We start from the raw sequence: 24,941 nt of genomic DNA on the forward strand, positions 1-24,941 counted from the left end.
TTCAATTAAATAACCTTGAAAAAAATGAAATAAAACGCAAGACCATTTCAATCAATATCATTATCCCAGTCGAAGAATACTTTCCATTAATCGTTGTGCTTCCCTCTCTTATCACAACACAATTATGCGGGCTTTATTTTTCCATCATAATTACACAATATTATTCCATATAGGTCCATTCACATCAAACAGACACCTCTGTTTGCCTTTAGTCTGGACACATTATGGCGTTATAAACAGCAGTTATCGCATAACAGTTATCGCACTATTGTGCGCATAACACCAACAGTATGCCCACCTAACTATACCACCCCCCACCCCCAAATCCCTCCAAACACTCATGCACAAATACAACATTATTCGAAGTGAAACAATCGTATCGCCACATACCCACAGATAGTTAGATATTGGAGTTTATGCTTTTCCAGGGAACACGCTGAAAAGTTGGGGGATGCCTTAAAATAGCCGGACGCGAGACGGCGCCCGAGCTGCTGTTACAGCAGTGCTGTTCACTTCAAGCCACGCTGACAACACACACACACACACACACACACACACACACACACACACACACACACACACACACACACACACACACACACACACACACACACACACACACACACACACACACACACCAGTCAGGGAACACCAACATTCTCACACACTGGGAACAAATGTGTGTATACACACTGTCTCACAAAACGCAAACAAACAAACACGCACACACACACAAACAAACACACACACGCGCCCACACATTCTCTCTAACACACATACACACACGCACACACAAACACATGCATTCCCTTTCTCACACAAACACATACTTACACACACGCACATACGCACACACATATTCTCTCTCTCACACAAACACACACACACACACACATACAGAAACGCACACATTCTCTCTCTCAAACGAAGACACCCATACGCATGCACTCACACATATACACGCGCTTTGTGGAGATATTTTTCTCAGAAGCTTAATGCATCAAACGCACAGGAGTGGAGATGTCTTTGGGTCCTGAAGAGCGTGCACCAAACTGGCACATGGATCAACAGAGGACAATAATATAAATATTGTAATAATGTTTGTCTGCTATCTTACAATAGACCCGACGAGCTGTTGTCATTGTGTGTGGGAAATGTGAACCTGTGTTATGCGTCTGGTTATTTGGTGAGTTTCGGCCGAGTGCGTAGATCTGTTATTTATACTTGATCACTATTGCTCATTTTAAGGAAAACAAAACAAAACAAAAGGAAGTCAACTTTCTTTGCTAATTTAACCGTTGGTGAAAAATGAAGTCCCCCAGACCAGTGTTTGACCTACAATACTTCAGGTTTTAGCGTTTGTATTTATGGCATATAGACAGTTTTACTACCCAACACTAAAAGACTATCTGGGATTATGTTACAACCAAAAGAAAACCACCTGCTGTATAGAAGAGGAAAAAAACGACCCGATTTAACAGCAAGTCTTTGCACATAAACACATCAACCATGTTCACAAATATGTCCACGTTCAAGTTGTTAATACATATTGGAGGATTGAGATTTGTTTTTTATTAAGGAAACACCGATTTTGCTCTCGTACGCCACTTCAAAACAGTTACGATGTACTTTTTCAGTTTAATAATCGTTACTTTGTAGGTTACTGGCTCAAATACATAAGTAGTGTGACACTTAATATTGTTTTATTTCATTTTTTCTTCCTTTGTATACATAATCTTAAATATGTTATTCTGATTTAGGTTAGCCGATTGGTTGCAGTGGGTTGACTCTCCTCCACATCCATTCACATGTCATGTAAGTTCTTTACAGAAACATATTCTCAGCTAATTTTTGTTGTTGCTGATATTGTTGTTGTTTATATGACTTTGTTCATGACTTTGTGTGTCCAACTCTGAGGATTAAAATGCACACACAAAAAGACCCTTGAAACCCTTTGATTGCATTGAATGGACCTGTTCTAGTGTACACGCTAAAATGAATATGCTAGCAAAGGATTTACCGCTCAAGAGAAATATGAAGGAACAACAACAGGTCTGCCCAACTACACTCCGATTCAGGTAAAACATGTCACAGTTTGATAACCTAGAGACTAAAGCCTTAGAAACCTAAATAAATGTATCAGAATTCACCGGTACGACTACGTGAGAACAAGAGAAACGGTGCTTAAGATGTACTAAAGCCTTCCACAATGTACAGTGAACCAGAGTAAAACAGTGCATCTGAAACATGGCCTGTCAACAAAATCACCTGACAACAGCATCATAAAATTCAGACAAAAATCAAGACAAGGATTTGATCTGTTGAAAAATGAAGATCACCCAAACCAAACGCTTATTATTTTACGTGTTGCATTTTTCCGAACATTTTCCTCCAGATTCCATACAGGTGGTTTGCCACCCCAGTCGATCTGCCAAACTTCCATCCTTCCAACATTACATCTCCATGTATTCCCCCCTCCTTCTCTTGTTTTGAGTATGGGTCATGTACGGATAACTAGGAGAAAGAAAACTGGGCTGTGGGATGTGGGAGGATGGTGGTTTGGGGTTATTTAGGAGGGAATTACAGGCCAGGATTACCTTTTATTTAATTTTTTTTAGCCACCGTAAAACATGGCTGCCGTGGCCGCCGTCGTGCCGGTGGGTCCTAGTGGGGGAGCGCCACCAGGATATCCACGTAGTTGACGGGGAAGAAGCCCGAGTTGCCCTGCAGCATGCCCTCGTACCAGTTGTCGTCAATCTTGTTGGTGAGGGTGATGATGTCCCCCTCCTTGAAGCCTAGCTCGCCCTCGTTCTCCGGGTCAAAGTCGTACAGCGCCCGGCAGCACGGCTGGTCCATGGGAGCTGTGGGGGAGGGGGGGGGGGAGGAGAGGGGAGTTAGTTCAGAAGGAGGGGGTCTGGGGTGGAGACGGTGCAATGTGAAAAGGAAAAACAGTATTCATAATCTCACCTGGAGACCTGGCTGTAACAGGGAGGGTGGAGGAGGGCCGAAGGAGAGAAGGAGAGAGAGGGAGAGAGGAAGAAAGGAGGGAGGGAGGAAATAGGGAGGGTAAAAGATATTCATTATATATCAAAAAGATTCCAGCAGTGCGTGTCAGAATGTTATCACAATGAAGAGGTACCATCGGGGCACACCATCAGAGTTTTTTGGAGCGAGGAACGAGTATATTCACAAGACAAGATGGACCTGAACCACACTAAAGAAAAAGAAAAGCAAAAAAGCCAACAGGACTTTCTAGAGGGCTGCAGGCAAGCTGCACTGCAAAATGAAAACAAAGAAAAAAGATGTCCATCCAAGGTCAAACGCAATGTAAATATAGACCAACGTCACAACAGAGGAGAAAAAAAGAGGGAAGTGAAAGACAAATATTTTATCTTCTGCATTTCTCTGTTGGCTCACCTGGAGATCTTGCTGCGAAGGGAGAGAGCGAGAAGAAGAGCAAAGAGGATATGAGGATAAGAACAGCCACGTGTGTGTTTATACCATTCCAACGGTGGCCCAGAACACAAAAGTATCGGTAGGGACATGAATAAATCAACGTGTAACATCAAGATCAAAAAACTGATCTGGGAAAAAGAAACAACGAATTAAATTATGTATTTTTTCCTGCGGAATTACCAAAACTGATCGTAACTGCACAGATCAACATCTTATACTTTCATGTTTCAATATTATTTTGGTAATATTACACATTCCTTTAGTCATGTTAAATTCTGTCTATTTTTGGCATTTATTACAGAGAAGGATGAATCAATAAAAGGAAGATGACACAATTAAGGAGAAAATGAATCACTCTTTCACTCATTCTTACATGAATGAGACAGAATACCGGCTAAAGCCTGCCTCCATTTTTTGTGTTTAACATTTTGAAATGTTTCACCATATTAACACCTTTTGTAGTAATCTACAACCATAAAACAAAATGCATAATTATTAAGTAAAAATTGGTAAGCAGTGTCTGAGGGAGTGTTATTTGGAGATGGTTGATCATCCCGTTCATTCTCACTACTTGTAACTAGCAAGAGTGTGAGAGTGGGCGAGAATCAAACATAATGGCATAAGTCTCAATAAATGTGACAATTCACTCTTCAAAAATTATGAGATTCAAGAAGCAAGCAAACGATTGCTGGATCTCACATTATCCATCTATTGAGCTATCCTCATCTATCTGTTATAACCTAGTTGGGCGCTGGTTGTCACCATACTCTTTCATAGCGTTCCGTGAATCAATCCAAGCCACTGTTATGTGTGTTTATCTGAAAGATGATAGACCTGGAGAACTGAATGGAGGCAGGCTTTGAACTTCTTGAGTCAAGAAGAGGTTGGAGAGGGGGAGAATCAAGAACGCACACAGAAACAGCCTAGGCTTTTCTGCAACGTGACACGGCTTGCATGTCCACATGGCTGATCGTATGTAACATTCTCTGATGACACCACACTGAACCCCCATCTTTAAGGTCCCCCGGAAAATCAGGGGATCTACAATAATGCCATGTGGAACACCAGTGAAATAGTCATGAAATGACTATAGTCCTGTACATGAAATAGTCATGTACATGAAATAGTCCTGTACATGAAATAGTCCTGTACAAGAAATAAAATGAATGGAGGAACCAAGGAATGGATGAAGGGAGCAGGAGGTGATCGGAGAGATGCTGGGTCCCTTCAGGGTTTACAATGGGCTCACCTGGGGACCTTGCTGTAAATAGCGGAAGGAAAAGGTAAGAAAAAAAATAAAGCAAGGATAGATATGTAAGGATAGTAGGATCCATTGGAATGTAGAAAAGGGACCAAAACATCAGCAATAAACACAGAGACACACGGATGGAAACAAATGTTGACCCTCGCTCACCTGGAGATCTGGCTCCTGCAAGAAACACATTAACAAATAACACAGAGAAAGAGAGGCGTTCAGTTGGTCTTATCACTAAATGCATCACACCATCCATATTGATTTAAAACAAACCCATGTGTAGTTTAATACAGGCTGTTCCTTGTTTTCACTGCTAAAATGTGTCCTGGTCTGAAATACAATCCAAACAAACATCTCCCATTTCAACAATCACCGTGTCCTAGTTTGATTACGTCCCTGATCTATGGGGATTAACACATGTGTGGTACCACTCACCACCACAAGCGGCTGCTCTTTTCATGTATTATTTTTTTTACAAAGTAGCATTATGAAGGAGAATCACAAATAGCAGACTTGGGAATCCTCAGAAGATCCATGCAGAGATAGAACTCAGACAGATGAAAAGAAAACCCACAAAATTAAATCAATAAAACTGATTTGATTTGAATACAATCCCCAGAAATAACATTTATATTCAGTCAACAACAGAAGACCGATAAGCCAAAAGATTGAGAGAGAGACAGAGAGAAGGTCAGAGAGACAGAGAGAGAGACAAAGACAGAGCGAGAGAGGGAGATACAGAGGCAGAGAAAGAGAGACAGAGAGAGAGAGACAGAGACAGCTTCACGTTTCCATCTGAAGGTGAAGCGAATCTTTAGAATGGTGGCAAAAAGGAAACTCGAATTAGGTGCGTTTCCATCAAGTGGTTAGAGCGGAAAACTACACACATTCCAGGGCTTGTCGTATCCTTTTGATAACCTGCTCTCTTTTAGGTCCTGACATATAGTGGAATTGCGTTGTTGTTTTCCATCTAAAATGTTTTTTCTTTGATCAGAGCAAGGAAAAGTTTTACCTCTTCAGCGGTCCACACACGTAGGCCTATCTTTTATTCAAATTGGCCATCTGTTCCATGGACGTATTTAAAGGATACATTGTACATATAATATTATAATTATAATTCGAAATTCGTCCCAGCCTTTATACCACAGATACTCTAGGCGGGTCTATGGCATATAACCGCGTTGTCTGATAACAGTTTAAATCATTTTTCATAATTTACCAGCTCTCGTTTTGAAGACTATTCACCGTGCCATTCGTTTCAATGGGAATCGCCACGGTCTATACTTTCAACATAAAGTGTACATATTTATAATTAGAAATTCGCCCCAGCCATTATACTACAGATACTATAGGGTCAATAGCATATATCACCGTTTTCTGATTACAGTTTAATGCATATTTCACAATTTACCAGCTCTCGTTTTGAAGGCTGAACAGACAATTTGACTGGAACTACTTAGTAGGTGTCCATATATCAGGGAATAATGGACACGGTATAATTAAAAGATATACAAACATAGACATCCTATATCATATATATATATATATGATATAGGATGTCTATGTACACAAACGCTTAAAAAAAATACATATATTGACGCTACAAGTTGATGTCGGCAGGGTTGCTATGGCCGGTCGTTATGCGGAAATCGAAAATACGTTGTCAGTCCTGTGTGTTCAATGATCGCTACGTCAAAGCTGTTTCGAAAGGTGTGTTTGCCTCTCCCATTTTGCACATTTACTCTCTTTCGCATAAGTCAAAAACCACCCCAAGCTAGCGGAAAAACTTCTTTGCGAATTAGAGTTTTCATCACCGTTTACTGATTCGATACTACAAAATTTGGATAAAAGCAGGGGGATGAAAACGCAGCTAGAGAGAGAGAGAGAGAGACAGAGACAGAGAGAGAGAGAGAGAGAGAGAGAGACAGAGACCGAGACAGAGAGACAGATAGAGAGACAGAGACAGAGAGACAGAGACAGAGACAGGGACAGACAGAGACACAGAGACTGTGACAGAGACAGAGACATGGACAGACACAGAGACAGAAAGAGAGAGAGAGAGACAGAGAGAGAGACAGAGACAGAGACAGAGAGAGGGAGATATTCAGTCTAGCTCCAGGGCTCCGGCTGAATTCCGGAAGGAATGAGGCCGGGTTTACGGGTCTTACCTGGGGAGCGGGCTGCGCCACTGACGATGCCTCCATTGTGATTCTCGCTGAAGGTGAAGTCCAGGGAGGTGCGGGGCTTAGCAACAAACTCTTTCCTGGGTTTGCTGGACGCATCCCTTATTCTGAGAAGGCAGTGCAGACAAGTCAGCACACAATCACGCTAATGTTTCAGTCCTAAGGCCCACATTGATGAGATGAGAGAGATCTGAGTGGCGCCGGTACCCACCTCTCCTCGATCTTGGTGGACACCTGAGTCAGGATCTCTGTGGCCCGGCTGTGGTACTCCACCTGGGCCTGGACCAGGGCGGCCAGCTGGCTCACTTGCTCGATTTGCTGGAGCGGACACAAGAGGGGAAGGGAGGACCGTGATTTATGTAGTGCAGCACGCGGTGCCACTGTGTCAGGCGAGAGGGGAGACAGAGCTCCCCTCTCGCCTGACACAGAGAGGGCGAGAGGGGATTCAACAGCTTAAACCAGTCGGTCATCCGGGAACACTTAAAGGCTGATGTGAAAAGGTTTAGGTTTGTGGGAACTCAGTTTACATGATATAATATAAACCTTACATTTCCTCAACTTTATACTCATTTATAACATTAACAATAAGCTGAAAATACAATTCCACATAAATGTACACTTGTACAAACTTCTTTAGCTTTTTTCAAATAGTTGTACTGTGGTACATTTCCTGCTTTATTCAACCCGTTTTCAGTGACAAAACAAAATAAATCAGACATGTGAACAGTAAACCAGCCATCAGGTCAGACTCAAGAGTTGGTCTAAAGGGCAAAGCTGGTTTCATTGTATGACGGTTCAATCAAATTAGGAGATGGAAGAATGAAGAAGAATGGAATCTATATAAACTAAGATATGTTTCTGTGTATTGACGGTGAGAGTGGTTGTGGGCTGGACCACAGAGCCCGTATTCCTTACGTCCCCCTCCAGTATGTTGAACATGCTCTGCTCTGCGATCTCCTTGGAGTCGTCGAACTTCTCCAGGGCCTGCTTGATCTCGTCCTCGCACACCTTGCCCTGGCGCTTCTTCTTGTAGTCGAAGTCCAGGCGACGGCCCTCCAGCTTCTTAAGATGGTGCTGCAGGAAGGAGACGGAGGTGAGGAGAGACGAGGGAGGCCAGAGGATGCTTGAGACCACTCACTAGTAGTTTAAATGATTTACCAAAGGAAAGTTCCAGGATTCATGTCCCATCTGAGTATCAGCTACAAGTTCATTGTTTTTCTAATTCCATAAGTTAAATTTGATAAAATAATAATTCCTTAAGCAATTAAAATAAATAAAAGAGTAAAAATAAACAAATAGCTGCATACATGAGTAGAAGAAATGAAAGATAAACCAAGAATGTAAATCTAAACATCATTGATAGTAGAGGGAAAGATAACACTCAGTACACAAGTATAATGTGCTGTGTAAGGATGATTGGCAAATGGCCTCATCTTGTTCTCATAAGAAGGCTTCAGAGGTGACAAGGTCAGGTGGAGGGGAGGTTCTGCAGGGCCTCACCTGGACCTCCTTCAGGTCCTTATCATGGAGGTTCTGCAGGGGATCGATGAAGTTCTGCTTCACCTCTATGTCCAGAGCGTCCTTCACCTCCCCAAGCTCTCGCATGGCCTCCCCGGCATCGATCAGAGCCAGGCCTTTAGAACACACACAACAACACCACACACACACACGCGGACAAGACACGCACACACACACACAGACACACGCACAACACACAGACAATCAAACACACACACACACACACACACACACACACACACACACACACACACACACACACACACACACACACACACACACACACACACAATCAATCAATCTGTTAATAAATTTTCTCATAACAGTTTTGCTCTGTGTTTGAGGTCAAAATGTCATGATGCAATGTTCCCTTCAAAAATAAGAGTAATTCCCAAAGACCAAATCAATATTTTCTATATTTTTTTGTTTAAGGGTAGACACTGTCCCAGCAGTGTTACGTAATTTATAATGGCCTCTAACTAAATAAAGATTTTCATACACCTAATCTAAGAAAGACCGCAGTATTTTGCATGGCCCCTCTAACAGATCCCCCTATCCCGGGCATGGTCCCACGCTGGACTGGTCTAGAACCACAACTGGTTCTTACCAAAGTTAGACTCCTCCCCCAGCTCCCTGCCAAACTTCTGCATGGAGTCCCCCAGGACGGTCTCAGCCTGGGTGTAGCCGGGGCCCTTCTCCTGGCCCCTCATCCTGGACATGGAGTTAATCATGCTCATCTTGGCCCTGGTGGCTGTGTGGAGGGGAGGTGGGGAGGAATAACAGTGAGTCCACCACCAGAAACACAATGCTCATCTGTTGTCTGATCACCCATGTTATCCATGGGACAAAGGTCATAGGCAGAGAGCGATATGGTCCTCCAAGGAATGTGATAACTCTGCATTTTTATAAAAACAGCATGTTTAGAAAGTGTAATTTACAATGATACAGATGATGTATTGGTCCACCACACTAAGCAGTAGACGTCTGACTCTGTTTTTTGTTATGAGAGTATTTTCTTACAGAAAAAGTTTCCTATTCTATGGACTTCCTCTACACGTCGTAGGAATGGCCCGTTCCTTCATACCTGGGTTTGGCTGGAGGTACTCATTGGTCTTGGTCATAATGTCCATCACAGCCCTGGCCGTGGTGTCCACCTTCTACTGACCACCACCAGAGAGGAGCGGGGAGGGGGGAGAGGAGAGGAGGTAGAGGGGAGGAGAGGAGAAGAGGTGAGAGGAGGGAGGAGGAGAGGAGGCAGAGGATAGGAGAGGAGAAGAGGTGAGAGAAGGGAAGAGGAGAGGAGGCAGAGGAGAGGAGAGGAGAAGAGAGGAGAGAAGGGAGGAGGAGAGGAGGCAGAGGATAGGAGAGGAGAAGAGGTGAGAGAAGGGAAGAGGAGAGGAGGCAGAGGAGAGGAGAGGAGAAGAGGTGAGAGGAGGAAGGAGGAGAGGAGGCAGAGGATAGGAGAGGAGAAGAGGTGAGAGAAGGGAGGAGGAGAGGAGGCAGAGGAGAGGAGGCAGAGGGGAGGAGAGGAGAAGAGGTGAGAGAAATGAGGAGGAGAGGAGGCAGAGGATAGGAGAGGAGAAGAGGTGAGAGAAGGGAGGAGGAGAGGAGGCAGAGGAGAGGAGGCAGAGGAGAGTGAGAAGATGTTATGTTAAAGAGCCAAATTCTGAAAAACATTTAAAGGGGGCCGGCTCCTAGCTAAAGGTTACTGGGTTTGACCCACAATGTCCACAGTCTAGCTGTAGGCATATCCAGAAAATCATGGTAAGTCTGCAAAGTCTGCTAAAAGTGTCTGCTTAAGGCACAAATTTGATTTGATCCTCATTGTCTGCAGTTTAGCTCTCGGCATTAGTCATGATTAGTCCTTTTTATTTCTCTGAAGATGCCGTGCCCCTACCAGGTCCTAATAATAATAATTTTATAATAATAATAATGACATGTTCCTACAAGTTCAAAGATAGTCGATTTGGATAAAAGCACCTGCTAAATGACTTAGTAACGATTGAATGGAAAATAAAACTCCATTATTGTTGTAGGACTACCAATGTGTTTTAAATATTATTTTTACCACCACACGGGGGAGAGAACGAGGCGTGTGTGTGCTTGTGTGTCTCCACTATCGAGGTGTGCCAGGTGGCTACAGCTCCTCAACAAATAGCTCCACATGGTTCAGCCTCGCCTCACGCCTGTAATGGAACCACTGACCATTAGAGGTCGCCCACGCACGAAGACACATGACGTGACGTTGCAGTAATTCGGAAAAGGCGCTTTGAACACCTTGAGTTCAAGGCACGTTCACATGCCCTTCCCTAATTGTCTTATTGAGTTAACATTGACACATTTGTTTTGCCCTCGCACCTTGCAGGTGCTCACATGTATCCACTCCCTTGCACCACCAAGTGGGCAGCTGAGGAGTCGCAGCTGGTACTGACTGAGTGTGAAAGACTTCAGCATAATGCTGTAGCACTAGGTACGGGGAACCCCATAACATTGGAGCAACAGGTAAGGGGTACCCCCATAACACTGGAGCATTAGGTAAGGGGGACCCCCATAACACTGGAGCACAGGATAAGGGGGACCCCCATAACACTGGAGCACTAGGTAGGGGGGGACCCCGCTAACACTGAGCACTAGGTAGGGGGGACCCCCATAACACTGGAGTACTAGGTAGGGGGGTCCTTACACTGGAGTACCGGATGGCAAAGGATGGCTGCTAAATGACTAAAAGGTAATTGTCAATAGACAGTAAGTGTAAGTAAGTTTTTTAGGTCGCCAGGTAGATGGAGAACTTGCCTTTTCCATCTCGGTGAAGTCATAGTCGAGTTTGGTGCCTTCTGCCCCCCCGACCTTTTCGCTCACTCGCTGCAGAAAACAAAACAGAAATGAACATGGTTAATATTCATGCATTTAATGAATTATTAATGTGGGTTTGAGGGGTAATAAATAGCGACAATCTCGAGCTGGTAGGACACAGAGGTATTTTCTCTTTCTGCCACACAAATGCAATAAAGAAAATGGATCAATCATTGCAAAAAAAACATTTATGAAAAGTAGAAAAAAAAATATGATGGACTGTTGCTAGCCTAGCCGAGCACCACTGTGGCTCACAGGTTCCACAGGGGAAACACCACACATCTTACATTCATGATTTCCGTTGACATTTATCGTCCATTCACACATGGGGGGCAAAGCTACGATAAGCTAGCTTGAGCTCTTTGCTCAGTGTCTCTGTTCCCTAGTTGAAATACAGCGAGAGAGACAACAACATTGGTTTGTGAGGCGTCGATGTGCTAATCACATGTAGAACGACATGAGTGGGTGTAGTGGAAAGCAGGTAATTAACGGCCCTCTTCTCGTTCCTACACAAGGTCGTCGTACACTGCACCGCCCTTTAATCATGAAGGGGTAAGATTGTATGCGCTTTGCCCAGCAGGGAGATGGTAGGGCGTGTTATTCGACAGCTTGGTAGAACTTTTATACTGCATTAAGATTATATATATTGTATATAACCCTGGATGCTTGATATTGACTTGAACGTGTCTTACAAATAAGCGGATGCAATATGGAACACTGATAGAAATCTGTGATTTAACTATGAGAAAATAAACAACCACACCATGAACATACCAGGGTTTCTTTTCCCAAAGATTTGCAGGCCAAAACAACACAGGCAGCACAGACATTGTTAGGAGAAATCGGGAAATAGCGATAGATGGAGAAAGTGATTTATTCATTAGACACCTGGTAATTAAATACAACAAAACAACAAAAGCGACCCCTGCAGTGAAAATATTCAGAATGGCATATTAACCCCCACTGAGAGCGCTACAGGAATGCACGTTTGTTGATAAACCCTGAGATTGAGTTTCTGAGGATAATTATACACGTGTTTTTGTACGTACACACAGCTGTGCTCAGAGCTCATCACGGTGCACAGAGGAGCACTTCCGTCTTAGTGGAAGAATGCAGAAAAAGGGTCAGCTCAGGTGACCATTTCTCCTTGTTCTTCCTTCAATGGTCCAAGTCAAAATCAATCCGACCAAGTTGGGGTCAGCCTTTTTGTTAATCCCAGTAAAGAAGCACACAATCAAACAGAAACGAGCATCACTACAGCTCATTAACAACAGGTCTATTGTCTCACGTTGTCTCAGGTCCGCGGATGTCCACCTTCTCCACCCCATCAGGACCAATCTCCGGTCCTGGGGAGACAGAGCCTTTGCTGCAGCCGCCCCCTCCCTCTGGAATGCCCTCCCCAACGACATCCGCAATGCCAACACTCTTTCATCCTTCAAACACCCCTCAAAACACGCCTTTCCACCATTGCTTTTAAACTTTAAACTTTCCGCTTTGTTTGTTGGTTTTCGTTTGGTTTTTATTTATGCTATTGTGAAGCGTTTTTGAGCATTGGGAAAAGCGCTATATAAATTTGATGTATTATTATTATTATTATTATTACATAAACAGTAGCAGTGTGGAAAGAGGGAAAGGGGAGGAGTTATCCATGGAGGAGCGGTAAGTACACGGGAAAGACACGCACACGAAAGACGGAGGTGACTTTGGGCTTTCGATGATTGTGTGAGCCAACCCATGGAATTACTTTGGGCTTTGGCCCTGGGTGCCCCACTCCCACCACCCCATTACGGCTGTCTGTCTGTCTGTACGATAAGCTCCAGCGGCTCAGCCCCTGCCCAACGCACCACCTCCAGGTCTGTGATGTCATCAGCGGCGGAGCGACAGTGATCTGACACGAGCAGGACAGGCCGCTGCCCTCGAACGGCGGGGGGGAATGGGCACGGAGCGGGGGGACTGAGGGGGGAGGCTGGGAGAGGGATGGGGGAGGGAGGAGAGGACATCACGACACTAGCCGAAGGAGCAGTGCGGACACACTGAGGAACTCGGTGACCGAAAGTGGAAGAAGGATCTCTCTGTTAGAAATGTTCTTCTTTGACGAATGAAAGAGAAGAAAGTATTTCAGAATACTTGTGAATTTTTTGTGCTTTTAATATCACAACAGGACTGGGGGCGATATAGAATAGTAACAATAGCAACATCCTGACTTCATGTATTCTCAAAAAAAGAAGAGAAAAGTATGTCAAGTAATTAAGGATGAAAAATAGAGTATATATATTTTATAAAAGACCTAAACATGGGGAAGATCGACATTGGCCCTAGAGAGTGAAACACAATGTGAGATAGAGAGGGGAGTGAGAAGCGAGTGAGAAGGTTCTATGACTAAGCCAGGTCTTTGTTAAGATTGACACTACGCACTACGCACTGGCACATGCACACTTACACACTTACACACACCCACACACACACAGATCGCACCACAAGATGCACATTCGCACCCTGCACAGTTTGGTGCTCAGTCCTACAGTTCCCGTCAGCGGCGCCTCCTCAGCCTCACTACGATGTCTTCAAATCTGCCACTAGCCTGTTGCCATGACGACGGGCACCTGCCTGCACTGGGCTCATATCTGACTGCGTGCCTCTCTGTAGGCTATGTAATATTCCCCTCGGTCAGAATCACTCACACACTCACACACACACACACACACACACACACACACCTCTACCCCCCCATGACACCTCACCACTGTAAATATACACACCTCCCCCCTCCACTCCCCCCAGAGAGTTTGTTCATGTTTGGCGATGACTTCATCATTCGGAGGACAGAAAGCAGATATGAGGTGTGATCTGCATGGAACCAGCACCGGGGCAGAACGAATGAACGAATGAATGAATGAATGAATGAATGAATGGTACATTCTGTCTGTGGAGTGCTGGTTGTGAGGAGGCTGTCTGGAGTCTGAGCACCAGATTGATGAAGGCTGGACCTGGAATCGAATAATAATAAGAGGATTGGGGAACGGATGTGGAAGGGACGGCCCTGCAGCGCAGAAACAATCATTCTTGTTGACAGGACGCACTTCCACAAACGTGCGTTTCTTTCAAAGTTCAGTTTTGTTCAAATTGTATTCTATAAATATATACACGCATGTATTTATCTGTTTAGGAAAGTCTGTTTTTGACAAACATCGATATTTCTCATTGCAGTTGTTCTAAACCGTGGGATTAAAGTTGCCCAGTTAAACTGCTATCAATCCCTCGGGTTAGTGACTGTGTGCATAGGGACAGCACTGAGTTTCAGTATTCCTTTCAGCCTTTCCCCATTGATCTTGTTCTGGAAGCACTGCAGGGCGTCAATGTCCGTAAGTCAATGGGAGACGATCATTTGGAACCTTTTTTTTCCTGTGATTATCTGCACCGTTGATTACCTGTGATTATCTGCAGAGCAAATCATATGCATATTTTTAATCGTTCCATTTCCTCAGTGTTTGGAAGTAGTTTCACTTGGCTCCTATGCATATGGGTTGAGACGGTAGCGATATCTGGAAGTGATTTAGGAGCACCATTTAGCTGTAATTTAATTTTTTGGATAATATTTGTTTAGATATCACATTGGCAACCTTATCGGTTTACTGCGGCAAAAGATTGGCTTTTTTTAAAGATAAATACAAAAACTTATAGGGGGAAATGGTTGGAAAAGGATTGCCGAAACAGTTTTTATTTAAGTTTCAGATTTGGGGGATGTCATTTCTAGTAAGGCTGCTGCCTCTACACTTCTTCCCTTAGATTATGTTCACCATTCCGCACTTAGGTGGAATCAGTTAACTTCTTGCGATAGTCACAATACTCATCACTGTATCCTACATGATGAGCTCGCTGGGTCTCCTCTGGCTGAGAGTCAGACAGATTTACCATTGGGATTTTTGGTAAGATCTATGAACTTTTGTTCCCATTACAGACATTAACTGTCCAATGTCTGATAATTCATGTACCTCATGCCACGACGACCTTGGAAGGATGGCATTAATATATAATAAATATATCTATCTATCTATCTGAATTAGTAATTTTACACCAAATAGTCTGCTGAGCGACTATGAACTAATAGTAAAGCATTTTATTTGACAATACAAATGCTGCTTCTCCCTAACCCTAGGAGAAGGAAGTGGATTATCACCGTGGGCAGGAGCCATCTTGGATGTGAATAATCCTGGCGTCACTCTTTAGCTCCATGGTGAAGGAACCTTCAGCCTTTAACTTTTGATGGCATAACCAGATTAGCCTCTTACGGCTCTTTAGTGCTGCTTTATTCTCCCTCTTCCTAAGGCGCTACGGCATCCTGTAAAGGACAAGTTAGTCATTCATGAGGTCTATATTTAGAACACGTTGGATGGGTTGGATGGTTCCTTCCTCTACAGATAAACGACAGTTTACTCTTCAGCACGAGATATTACGGAATAACTCAGTTGTTGAGTTGTTGCTGTTGTGAACCATTTTTTGAATGAAAAAAAATGGATTTCAGGGTTAACTTACCCTTTTATTAATATCAAAGTATTTGTAAATATTTGTTCTTTGTAAAATGTGGTGATACCCTACGAAAATGGGATTAAATAAATGTATGATATAATATTCTTAATGAAAATCATGAATCAATATTGTTAATAGATGTTGCTCATAGCAACGTTCCGATGTCTTTGGCGTGCCTGAGTTATTGGTAGGAAGAAGATATGATATTGTATTTCTGCTTTACAGGATTATTCAGTCAGAAGGACTGACAAACAATTTTCTTATGGTAAATTGGCTTCATTTAGTGCTTTTTTTACCATTCTCTACTCAAAGCGCTTAAATATTGCATTCACCCATAACATTCATATAATATTCACCCATTCATGCACACACCGATGGCGGTGTCAGCCATGCAAGTTGACAGCAAGCTGGTCGAGAGCAGTTTGGGTAAGGCATCGTGCTCAGGGACACCTCGACACTCGCCACAGCTAGGGGAACCCGGGGATCGAACTGTCAACCTACCGGTTACCAGCCAACCCTCTCTATCTCCTGAGCCACATGCCTCCCAGAATCACCTACGAAAAATGATGAGGTCAGATTTTCCTTGACAAAAATAACAGCATGATTAGCCTCATGATATAATTGGAAAGATTTGCCACTGAATACAATGTGCAAGTGTCCTATCCTTAGAACAAACCCCATACGTTCAACGAATATAATTCAGGAAATGTTCTACGGTAAAGTCTGTCGCACCTATAATCTTGTTTTTGTAAACCAACCACAAGATAATCAAACATCTCTGCCAGCCTGTAGCAGACAAAAACAGACACAGACACAGACACACTCTCTATCTCCCTCTCTGTCCACAGTCTATCATAGATATGGCTCTAACAAGCGTGTCATCGAGTAAAAGGCAGCAGCCCCTTCCATAATTTACTACTGAATAACAGCGTGCTGCAGCGCAAGAATGCTCTGTTTATGCACGCCGCTGTTGGAAGACTAATTGAGTTGTTTTTACGGAGACACAGAGGAAGATAAAACTACCCGCAGAGAGATCCAAGGCATTGTGGAAAAAAAAGAAAGGCAGTTTTGAAAGAAAGAAAGGAGTCACAACAAGCCAAGGGAATAAATGATAGAGGAAAAAGAGAGAGGGAGACTGATTTTCAGCAGGAAAAGATTGAGGCCATGGTGAAATAACTAGACTCAAGGAAATCGGTAGACAAGGGGAAGAAAAGTGCCAGCAGTGGAGGGTGAGACCAGCAGGGGTGAGGAGAAAGGTGGACCCAACACTGTAGTTGCTGCCTTAAGTTATTGTGAGGCAGCGAATAAGAGAGAAGACCTCCCTCCCTCCCATAACTTCCACCCTGGCCACAGCCGTCAGCCCGGAAGGCCGTTTATAACTGGGCAGACAGGATGGAGAAGGACAGTCCAGCATTCTTCGGTGATACGAGAGAGAGAGAGAGAGAGAGAGAGAGCGAGAGAGAGAGAATGCGAGAGAGAGTGAGAGAGAGCGAGAGAGAGAGAGAGCGAGAGAGAGAGTGCGAGAGAGAGCAAGAGAAAGAGAGCGAGAGCGAGCGAGAGTGAGAGAGAGAGAGATTGCGAGAGAGAGTGAGAGTGAGCGAGAGAGCCGCTGGAAGGACGAAGCGGGGACTGCGTGTATGGGCTGCAGGCAGTTGCCATAAATCTGTGGCAAAGTGCAGATAACCATGACACCCCCAATCCTCTCCTCCTCCTCCTCCCTCCTTCCTTGCAGCAGATCTCGGCTCTTTGTATTCCTAGCGTTGCCTGTTTCTCTCCCTCCTCTTCTCTGGATGAGCCCAGACCCCCGTCCCACTGCTGGTCCGACCCGGCCCCCCTGGTACTACTGGGGAGACTCACGTCAGTGTGGCCATCGCACAAACTGAACCCCACAACCCCCACCAGCTCCACCACCATCACATCACCACCCCAATCATCATCCCCCTCACCACCATCACCCCCATCACCAAATCACCACCCCCGTCCCTATCACCATCACCAGCACCACCGCTACCACCATCAACATCACCGTCCTCATCATCCTCATCAGCATCGTCACCACCACCATCTTCACCACCACCACCTCCACCATTGGTTTCCTTCCCTCCCGATCTTTCTGCCCTTCAAGGAGAGAGGACGCGGCCGATGCAGCAGTAGTGGCTCCTTATTCTGCGTGCCAGAGACCCCTCCCCCCTCCCTCCCCGAGCGAAACTAGATGTGATATACAACTGGCTGATGTAACAAGTTTGGGGGTGAATCATTGGCCAGCAGTGATAACGTCACAATGCATATCTTCCTCGTTGAGGGCTGAGTCATGGAGTGCGGAGGACCCATGTGCGTCTTTACTGCTGACACAATGGACCATGAAAGCAAGCTCTCTGATAGGTCACTTGAAAATCAGCTCGTAAATCCAGAGAATATATTTGGAAAACAAGAAAAGATTTATTTTTGATTTATTAATAGACAATGATACAAAGATATTCAATGCAGCTTAATCACACAATCGATTAACATAAGAGCAGGTGCTCATTAAAAATTAACTAAAACAGAAGCACAGAAGCAATTAAAAGACACATATACCTGACTTCAGCACCATCAGAAGAGTATTAATAACACAGTGTTTGGACTGATAGCACTATATAAAAACCTTCTCCAACTATCTCTCTCTAACACATATTCTCATATCAGATTGTTATCATTGTTTTATTGTGTACTGTGTATCGTTGCTGCTTTGCGTGGAAGCACACAGGAAGTTGTTAATTTCAAGTGTGTAATTTCAATTGTGATTGGATACAATTATTCAGTATGTTCCTGAGCAGCGATCCCAGGTTCTGGGCAGAAATGGAAGTAAACCTTTTGTTTTATGGTGTGTTATTGTCATCCTCTTGGACGAGTCCGATATGCAATGTGCTTTAACCAATAGTATAATCTGAAGTAAGGAATTAACACTAGCATGATGAGAAAGACATTTCGGATTTGCGAATGTGATGAATGTGATGATCAATAGACACCAACTAAAGCTGTGGTTTCTCACATTGGACGGAAATTTGTCATTTCACAACAGTATACCGAGAAGTTTTACTTTTCAAACATAAGATAAATAATTCACTTTGTATGTCACCAGTCTTTTGTCTACAGTTTTTACTGACACTCCAAGACATAGGCTGCATCCAATTAGACACATAAATGATTTAAGATTGATGGTCATTTTACTGACTAACGGTCTATCGAAAACGGTGTGGTCTTCACCCAACACTAGTTGACAAGGTGCTGCTGAAACTGCCTTACCAAGAACAAATATAACCCTTTAGAATACTCAAAACCACTCCGCCATCATGGTAATCAATAGAGCTGATTCCTCCTCTTTAAAAATAGAATTGCCCATTCAGATGGCTGGATCAATCTCAGCTTCCATTAGTGTCCTGGGTCAGACAATAGTAGTAGAGGTTATTAATAGGTTGAAAACACCAAAAAAAAATCTGAATGAAGAGGTCACGCACAAAGACATGCACAGGAGCGCACACACACGCGCGCACGCACACACACACACACACACACACACACACACACACACACACACACACACACACACACACACACACACACGCACACACACACACACACACACACACACACTCCTATACAGGGGTCTATTAGGGGACGATTATATTAATAACAATAACAATAATAGCTTGAAGAACTAATAATAATTGAAAAAAATAATTACTTTGCATAGAGCCTTACAAGAGACCCAATTATGTGTCTGGAGCATATGCTTCTGCCCCAGAGGACTAGCAGGAGAAGAGAGCCGTCTCCAAGAGCCAGCCTCATCTCTTACCTCTTATCTCTGCAATGTAACTCTCTGAACACTGTGACTGAAACCATTACCCGAAAAAAAAACTTATTTTTTACGAGCAGCAGAGGAACCGTTGCTGGTTCTGGCCCAATGGCCCCTGACTGCTAATCTGTGAATGCATCCACACAGCCGGCAGCTCGCGCACCGCTAGCACTGTTAGCGCACGCTGCTAGTGCACGCTGCTAGCATTAGCGTCAGTGACGCCGTCGGTCACATGGAGCTCAATGTGAGACAGCACCTCCCCGCCCCACCCTGGTCAGTCTAATCCTGGCAGGGCACATGGAGGCCTGTGCTTTAACTGTTCCCGGGGCGGGGAGGAGATTAAACAACGCCAGCAGTGATTAGCATGGTTATTAGCGGCGCAGGGCAGCAACTGGACAATAGCAGGGGGAGCAGGAGGGGGGAGGGGGGGGGGGGTGACCGCTCCGGGGGAGACGAATCGTAGAAGGAGGAGGGGTCCTCCCTGACCAAATCTCAACCCCCAACGCTCAACCTCCCCTACACGCCCTGCTCCTCCATTACAGGCTCCTCCTTCTATCCGCAGAGGAGGACGGGCAAGACCAGGAAGGAAGCAAGCCCATATATGGTGTGCATGGAGGAAGAGGAGGAATTCATTCTTACTTACTCATGCTGGTGCCCAAGGGGAGGAGGGGATGTGAGGGAGAGGAAGAGGGAGAGGGAGAGAAGAGGGACAGGGCTCCAGCGCACTAATCTCTGGCTTCTTCTCTCCTCTCCTTTGCTCTCCATGTCCTGATTAGAGGGTATTTTACCCAGACAACGTGGCGGAGCTTGGTGAGGGATTATTCACCTTACAGCACAGCACAGCTCCTGTCTCTCTGTACCTGCTGCATTCTGAGGGGGAGCACACGAGGACACCGCTGTATGGCCCAATCTGCAGGCAGGGGGAGGGGAGAGGAGGACTGCCAGACACTGAGGGACAGAGAGGGATAGAGTGACAGAGCAAGAGAGAGGAAAGGAGAGAAAAAAAGAGGAAGAGAAAGGAGAGAGACAGAGCGAGAGATATAGAGGAGAAATAGGAGAGGGGGAAACATGGAGGAAAGGTGAGAGGGAGAGGGCTCATGACTCTGAGTGGGAAATGGCAAATGTTTGAATGTCACAAACAGTTTCATAACAAAACCTATGCTTTCATCCAGCTGATTTCCTCAGAATAATGTTCATCTCTCCGCTCCTCTCCCTACATCAAGGTCTCGGTGTCCTTGACTTCATCATCATTATCATCATATTCCTCATCCTCACATTGCTGACGTTTTCTGCCCCAGTTTTAAAGCAGCCGATGTGTTAGACTGCTTTTGTTGGAATTCTGAGGTTAAGCTTCTTACTTTATCTTCAGTAAAAAAAAAATATATTCTCCCTAGATTATTTCGTTTTTTATTATTTTTGTCTATTCAGATTGTGGGTACTTTTGAGCCTTCTGTTTTAGAGTAATTATAATTAGACAAAGGTGTCCACCAAATGACATTTATTAATTGATACATTCGAATCAGCCCTAACCAAGATCTCAAACATCAATTGCCACAAATAACCTATCCAAATGTGCATCAGAAAAAAACCTGTGTCCAGAAAAAACCGGTTGGACACAGCTCCACAACCGCGCGGCTCCGCAGGCTGCGTAGCTCCCCGACCTCTGCGTCTCTCTCTCGTCTCTCTCTCTCGGCCGAGGGAGAGCGAGGCCCATGGGGTGGTAATCTGGTGTGTAAGCCTCTGCCCGGCTCTTATATAACAGGAGGGAGGAAACTCGCGAAGGGAGAGGCTGACGGCTGCACGTGCGGCCGGAGACTCCAGCTGCCACTCCATCATGTGTGCTGATGTGTGTCCCGTCCCATGAGTCCTGCGTGTTTTGACATCTAAATATACACACTCTCTCCATGTGAATGCAAAACAACCTCTGTGAGCCCCCTCCGTGTTTCCTGAAGCGGCGCTACGCGGCTGAAACCACTGAACGAGAACCCGGTCGGCGTCCCCTTCCACTCGATAAATGACAGAAGCGGGTTTTATTTGACGTGTGGCGTGGGAAAATTGACAGAAGATTGCGGTGGAATTATAAGCAGCAGGGAAAGTAAAATGTCTTTTACTCTTTGTCGAGGTGTTTCAATTTAATTAAATTTGACGCGTATATTTATTTTAAAGGCTGGCCCCACCTCGGCCGCCGCTCCGTGTGGCAGCCATGACAAGGTGCGAATAACTCAACGTACCCACGCCATCCATGTCAATATGTTCAGTCATGTCATTAGCGCACCATATGACAGGGGGGGAGATGCCACGCTGCTCAGAATCACACATTCCCCTCTCCCTTTTTGCTTTACATTGTACGCCAGCCGTCCATTTTTGCTAGCTACGTGAAGGGAGCGGTATTAGCTCAGGAGAAGCTGTTGGAACTCAAACAAATCCACCGTTGGGGTCGTGTGGTTTCACTCCTGGTACGTTTACTCTCTGTGACGGAAAGACAACAGTACGAGTGAGTTAAAGATTTCAGGGTAATGGTGAGAAAAAAGAAAAAGAGAAAGATAAGACGGGGGCAGCGAGACAAAGAGAGGGGAGGCAGGAGCGTCTCCCAGGAGACTGATTCTATCATTCAGATGCAATCGACCGGATATTGGTAATCGAATGACAAGCAATATATTGATAGCGCTTTTAGTGAATAAGCTTTATCTCTAAATCAAAAAAACAGGTAGTGAAGCGCCATCGAGGCCCTGCAGACGTAAGACATTTTGAAATGTTGTAACATCTTATATTTCCTTTCGGTCATACTCAAGTTTAGAGATCCAAGATAAAATTGTCATCCGAACACCGAAAACGTATTTATAGCGCGGACATGGGTCGGCAGTAGCTCAAGAGGTGTAGCGGACTGGCTGCCAACCGCAAGGTTGCTAGCTCGAACGCCAGCGAGTGTCGAGGTGTCCCTGAGCAAGGCACCTAACCCTAACTGCTCCTGACGAGCTGGCTGTCGCCTTGCATGGCTGACGCCGCCATCGGTGTGTGAATGTGTGCATGAATGGGTGAATGCAACATTGCAAAGCGCTTTGGATAAAAGCGCTATATAAATACAGTCCATTTACCATTTCACATGGGTGTTTTCTCACTGAATCACACGGCAAGAAACGTGAACACGTGCACAGAAACAAAGTGGAGAAGGGGGAGGGAGAAGGTTTAAATATTTTAGCACTGTAGTACTTCTTAGCAAAAACTCTCCATTTCTCATTTCCCTTTCATAGCTGCACATCACTGAATCAACTGGGGGAACAGCATAGATAAATTATTTAACTTAAACGGTGGCACACAACATAGAAGGCATTATAATCTGCATTAACCGCCCTGCAGTCCAAGGCAGTAGAACAGTCAATGTATTGATGCCATGGATGCATTTGTCAGTGAAATTGTTAGCTAGAATTGTCTTCTGCTGCATAAAGGTGTGGCAGTGATGGAGGAGGTGTGGTGTCCTGATTTGTTATTTTAGAAGGAAATCGATACACCAAACCGCACATCGATCGACTGTCATGTCGACGGAGAACGAGGGACTTGTGGACACGTTGTGGATAATTAATACTCCTCACCTTTACAAAATGAGAATTCACCGAATATGGAAGTGAAACAAAGAGAGGATGGGAGGAGAGGATATAATGATGGCATACGAGTCAAGGAGGGAGGTGAATGGAAGCGGATGTCCTCCTCAACAGAGAGAGCCAACTAAAGTATACTCAACGGTACACTCCTGTTTGGGGCAGACTGCTAGCAAAGACCCAAAAGGTCCCACCTCCACTCAGGAGCACTCCAGAGGGAAAGTTCTGGCAAACAAAGCGAGAGAGAGTAGCCTGTAATTTGACAAATACCTGACAGCATAAACAACACACACGCACAATCAAAGACAAACACACTCCACTTCACCCCAGATCCCAGATGCAAAAAATCCTCTTCTATCTGTTCCAACACAGGTTTCTTTAGGCACAACACCAGACCGACACGAGAACCAATACAAAACACTGCCTCATGGCTGTGTGTGTGTGTGTGTGTGTGTGTGTGTGTGTGTGTGTGTGTGTGTGTGTGTGTGTGTGTGTGTCGGCATGCTTGTGTCGGTGTGGGAGTGTGTGTGTGTGTGTTTGTACACAAACACTAAGGAAGATGAATTGAACATAGATTCCTGATGGACATGGAGGGGGTGAGGAGAGAGAGGGGAGTGGGGGGAGAGGGGGCCGGCAGAAAAAGGGAGCTGGGGAGAAACAGGCTGCCTCGCATCAGCACCAAAATCAATACTGCAGTGAAACCCAACTCCCCCCAGTCCTGAGTCGTGTTACCCACAGTCTGGACGTCACCCGTTGGTTTAACACAACCGTTTCAAGGGTGCGCTTCAGACTGACAGAGAGCCGCAAGTTTTTCCGATCTTTTAAGCGGAAATAAACCATAAAGGGGCATATTGAGGCCAAGACTTAAATGGCCAAAACTCATGAATAATTAATCGTTTATCACTTTGTAATTACATATAGCTTTCAATCAGGATCTCAGAAAAACTTGATATGAAGACGAGATCCTAACGGAACGAAGGAAAAATGATTGGCTTTGCATTACGAGAATGAAATCGCATCTCTTCCCATTGACTCGTGGCAGATGGTCTTTCTGAATCCACCTACCACGAGCCAGCTATAGGCTGCTATAGGCCATGATTGTTTCGTGCTCATGAGCTTAATTTACAGACAGTCATGGCTGCCGTTTAATGTTACCTCAGACATAAATAATAATAATAATAATAATAATAATAATAATAATAATAAATTGGATTTCTATAGCACTTTTGTCGCACTCAAAGCGTTTAAGCTACATGAAAGAGAATGCTCCTGTCCACCCTTACGAAACCTATTTCATATATTTAGTATGCTGTTGTGCGAGCCAACCGGACACATGGACCTATCAGAATTCTGCAGATGGTTCATCATATTATGCACAGTGTGTGTGTGTGTGTGTGTGTGTGTGTGTGTGTGTGTGTGTGTGTGTGTGTGTGTGTGTGTGTGTGATTAACTGCGCCACAGTGAGTTTTGATTAAACTTTTATTGGGTCAGGTCAGGAGTGTGTCTTTCCTTGATGATGTACTATTGGACAGGAAGTGACTCATAGCATTGGCATATTAAAGGAATGTGTATAGCAGCTTATATTATTGGAAGATATTATCTTTCATTGTTTCACCGGCTTTTCTTTTGTAAAATATAATATATTAATATGTTCTAGTATGCGTCGTGTACATAAGGCTATCACGGATACCTAGGTAATCCAATGAGCTTAAAATGCA

At 44.6% G+C, this 24,941-nt stretch overlaps 1 protein-coding gene across 5 annotated transcripts in view; it reads right to left on the reverse strand.

The window, feature by feature from the left end:
• Positions 1-24,941, reverse strand: part of sh3gl2a (SH3 domain containing GRB2 like 2a, endophilin A1) — a 41,819-nt gene that overhangs the window by 406 nt on the left and 16,472 nt on the right. Inside the window, exons 2-13 of one of the 5 annotated variants that reach the window (XM_030352432.1) lie at positions 11,206-11,274; positions 9,497-9,569; positions 9,020-9,163; positions 8,395-8,528; positions 7,810-7,968; positions 7,106-7,212; positions 6,880-7,001; positions 4,871-4,885; positions 4,706-4,717; positions 3,418-3,429; positions 2,968-2,979; positions 1-2,861 (exon numbers count right to left, since the gene is read on the reverse strand). The exon at positions 1-2,861 is cut by the window's left edge and continues 406 nt beyond it. In XM_030352432.1, the coding sequence (XP_030208292.1) occupies positions 2,665-2,861; positions 2,968-2,979; positions 3,418-3,429; positions 4,706-4,717; positions 4,871-4,885; positions 6,880-7,001; positions 7,106-7,212; positions 7,810-7,968; positions 8,395-8,528; positions 9,020-9,163; positions 9,497-9,569; positions 11,206-11,274 (1,056 nt within the window). In that variant the 3' untranslated portion in view covers positions 1-2,664. The remainder of the gene's footprint in view (positions 2,862-2,967; positions 2,980-3,417; positions 3,430-4,705; positions 4,718-4,870; positions 4,886-6,879; positions 7,002-7,105; positions 7,213-7,809; positions 7,969-8,394; positions 8,529-9,019; positions 9,164-9,496; positions 9,570-11,205; positions 11,275-24,941) is intronic. The other 4 variants (XM_030352433.1, XM_030352435.1, XM_030352434.1 and 1 more) reach the window with 4 other exon arrangements.

Source organism: Gadus morhua, chromosome 3, assembly GCF_902167405.1.
Source record: "Gadus morhua chromosome 3, gadMor3.0, whole genome shotgun sequence".
Classification (NCBI taxonomy): domain Eukaryota; kingdom Metazoa; phylum Chordata; class Actinopteri; order Gadiformes; family Gadidae; genus Gadus; species Gadus morhua.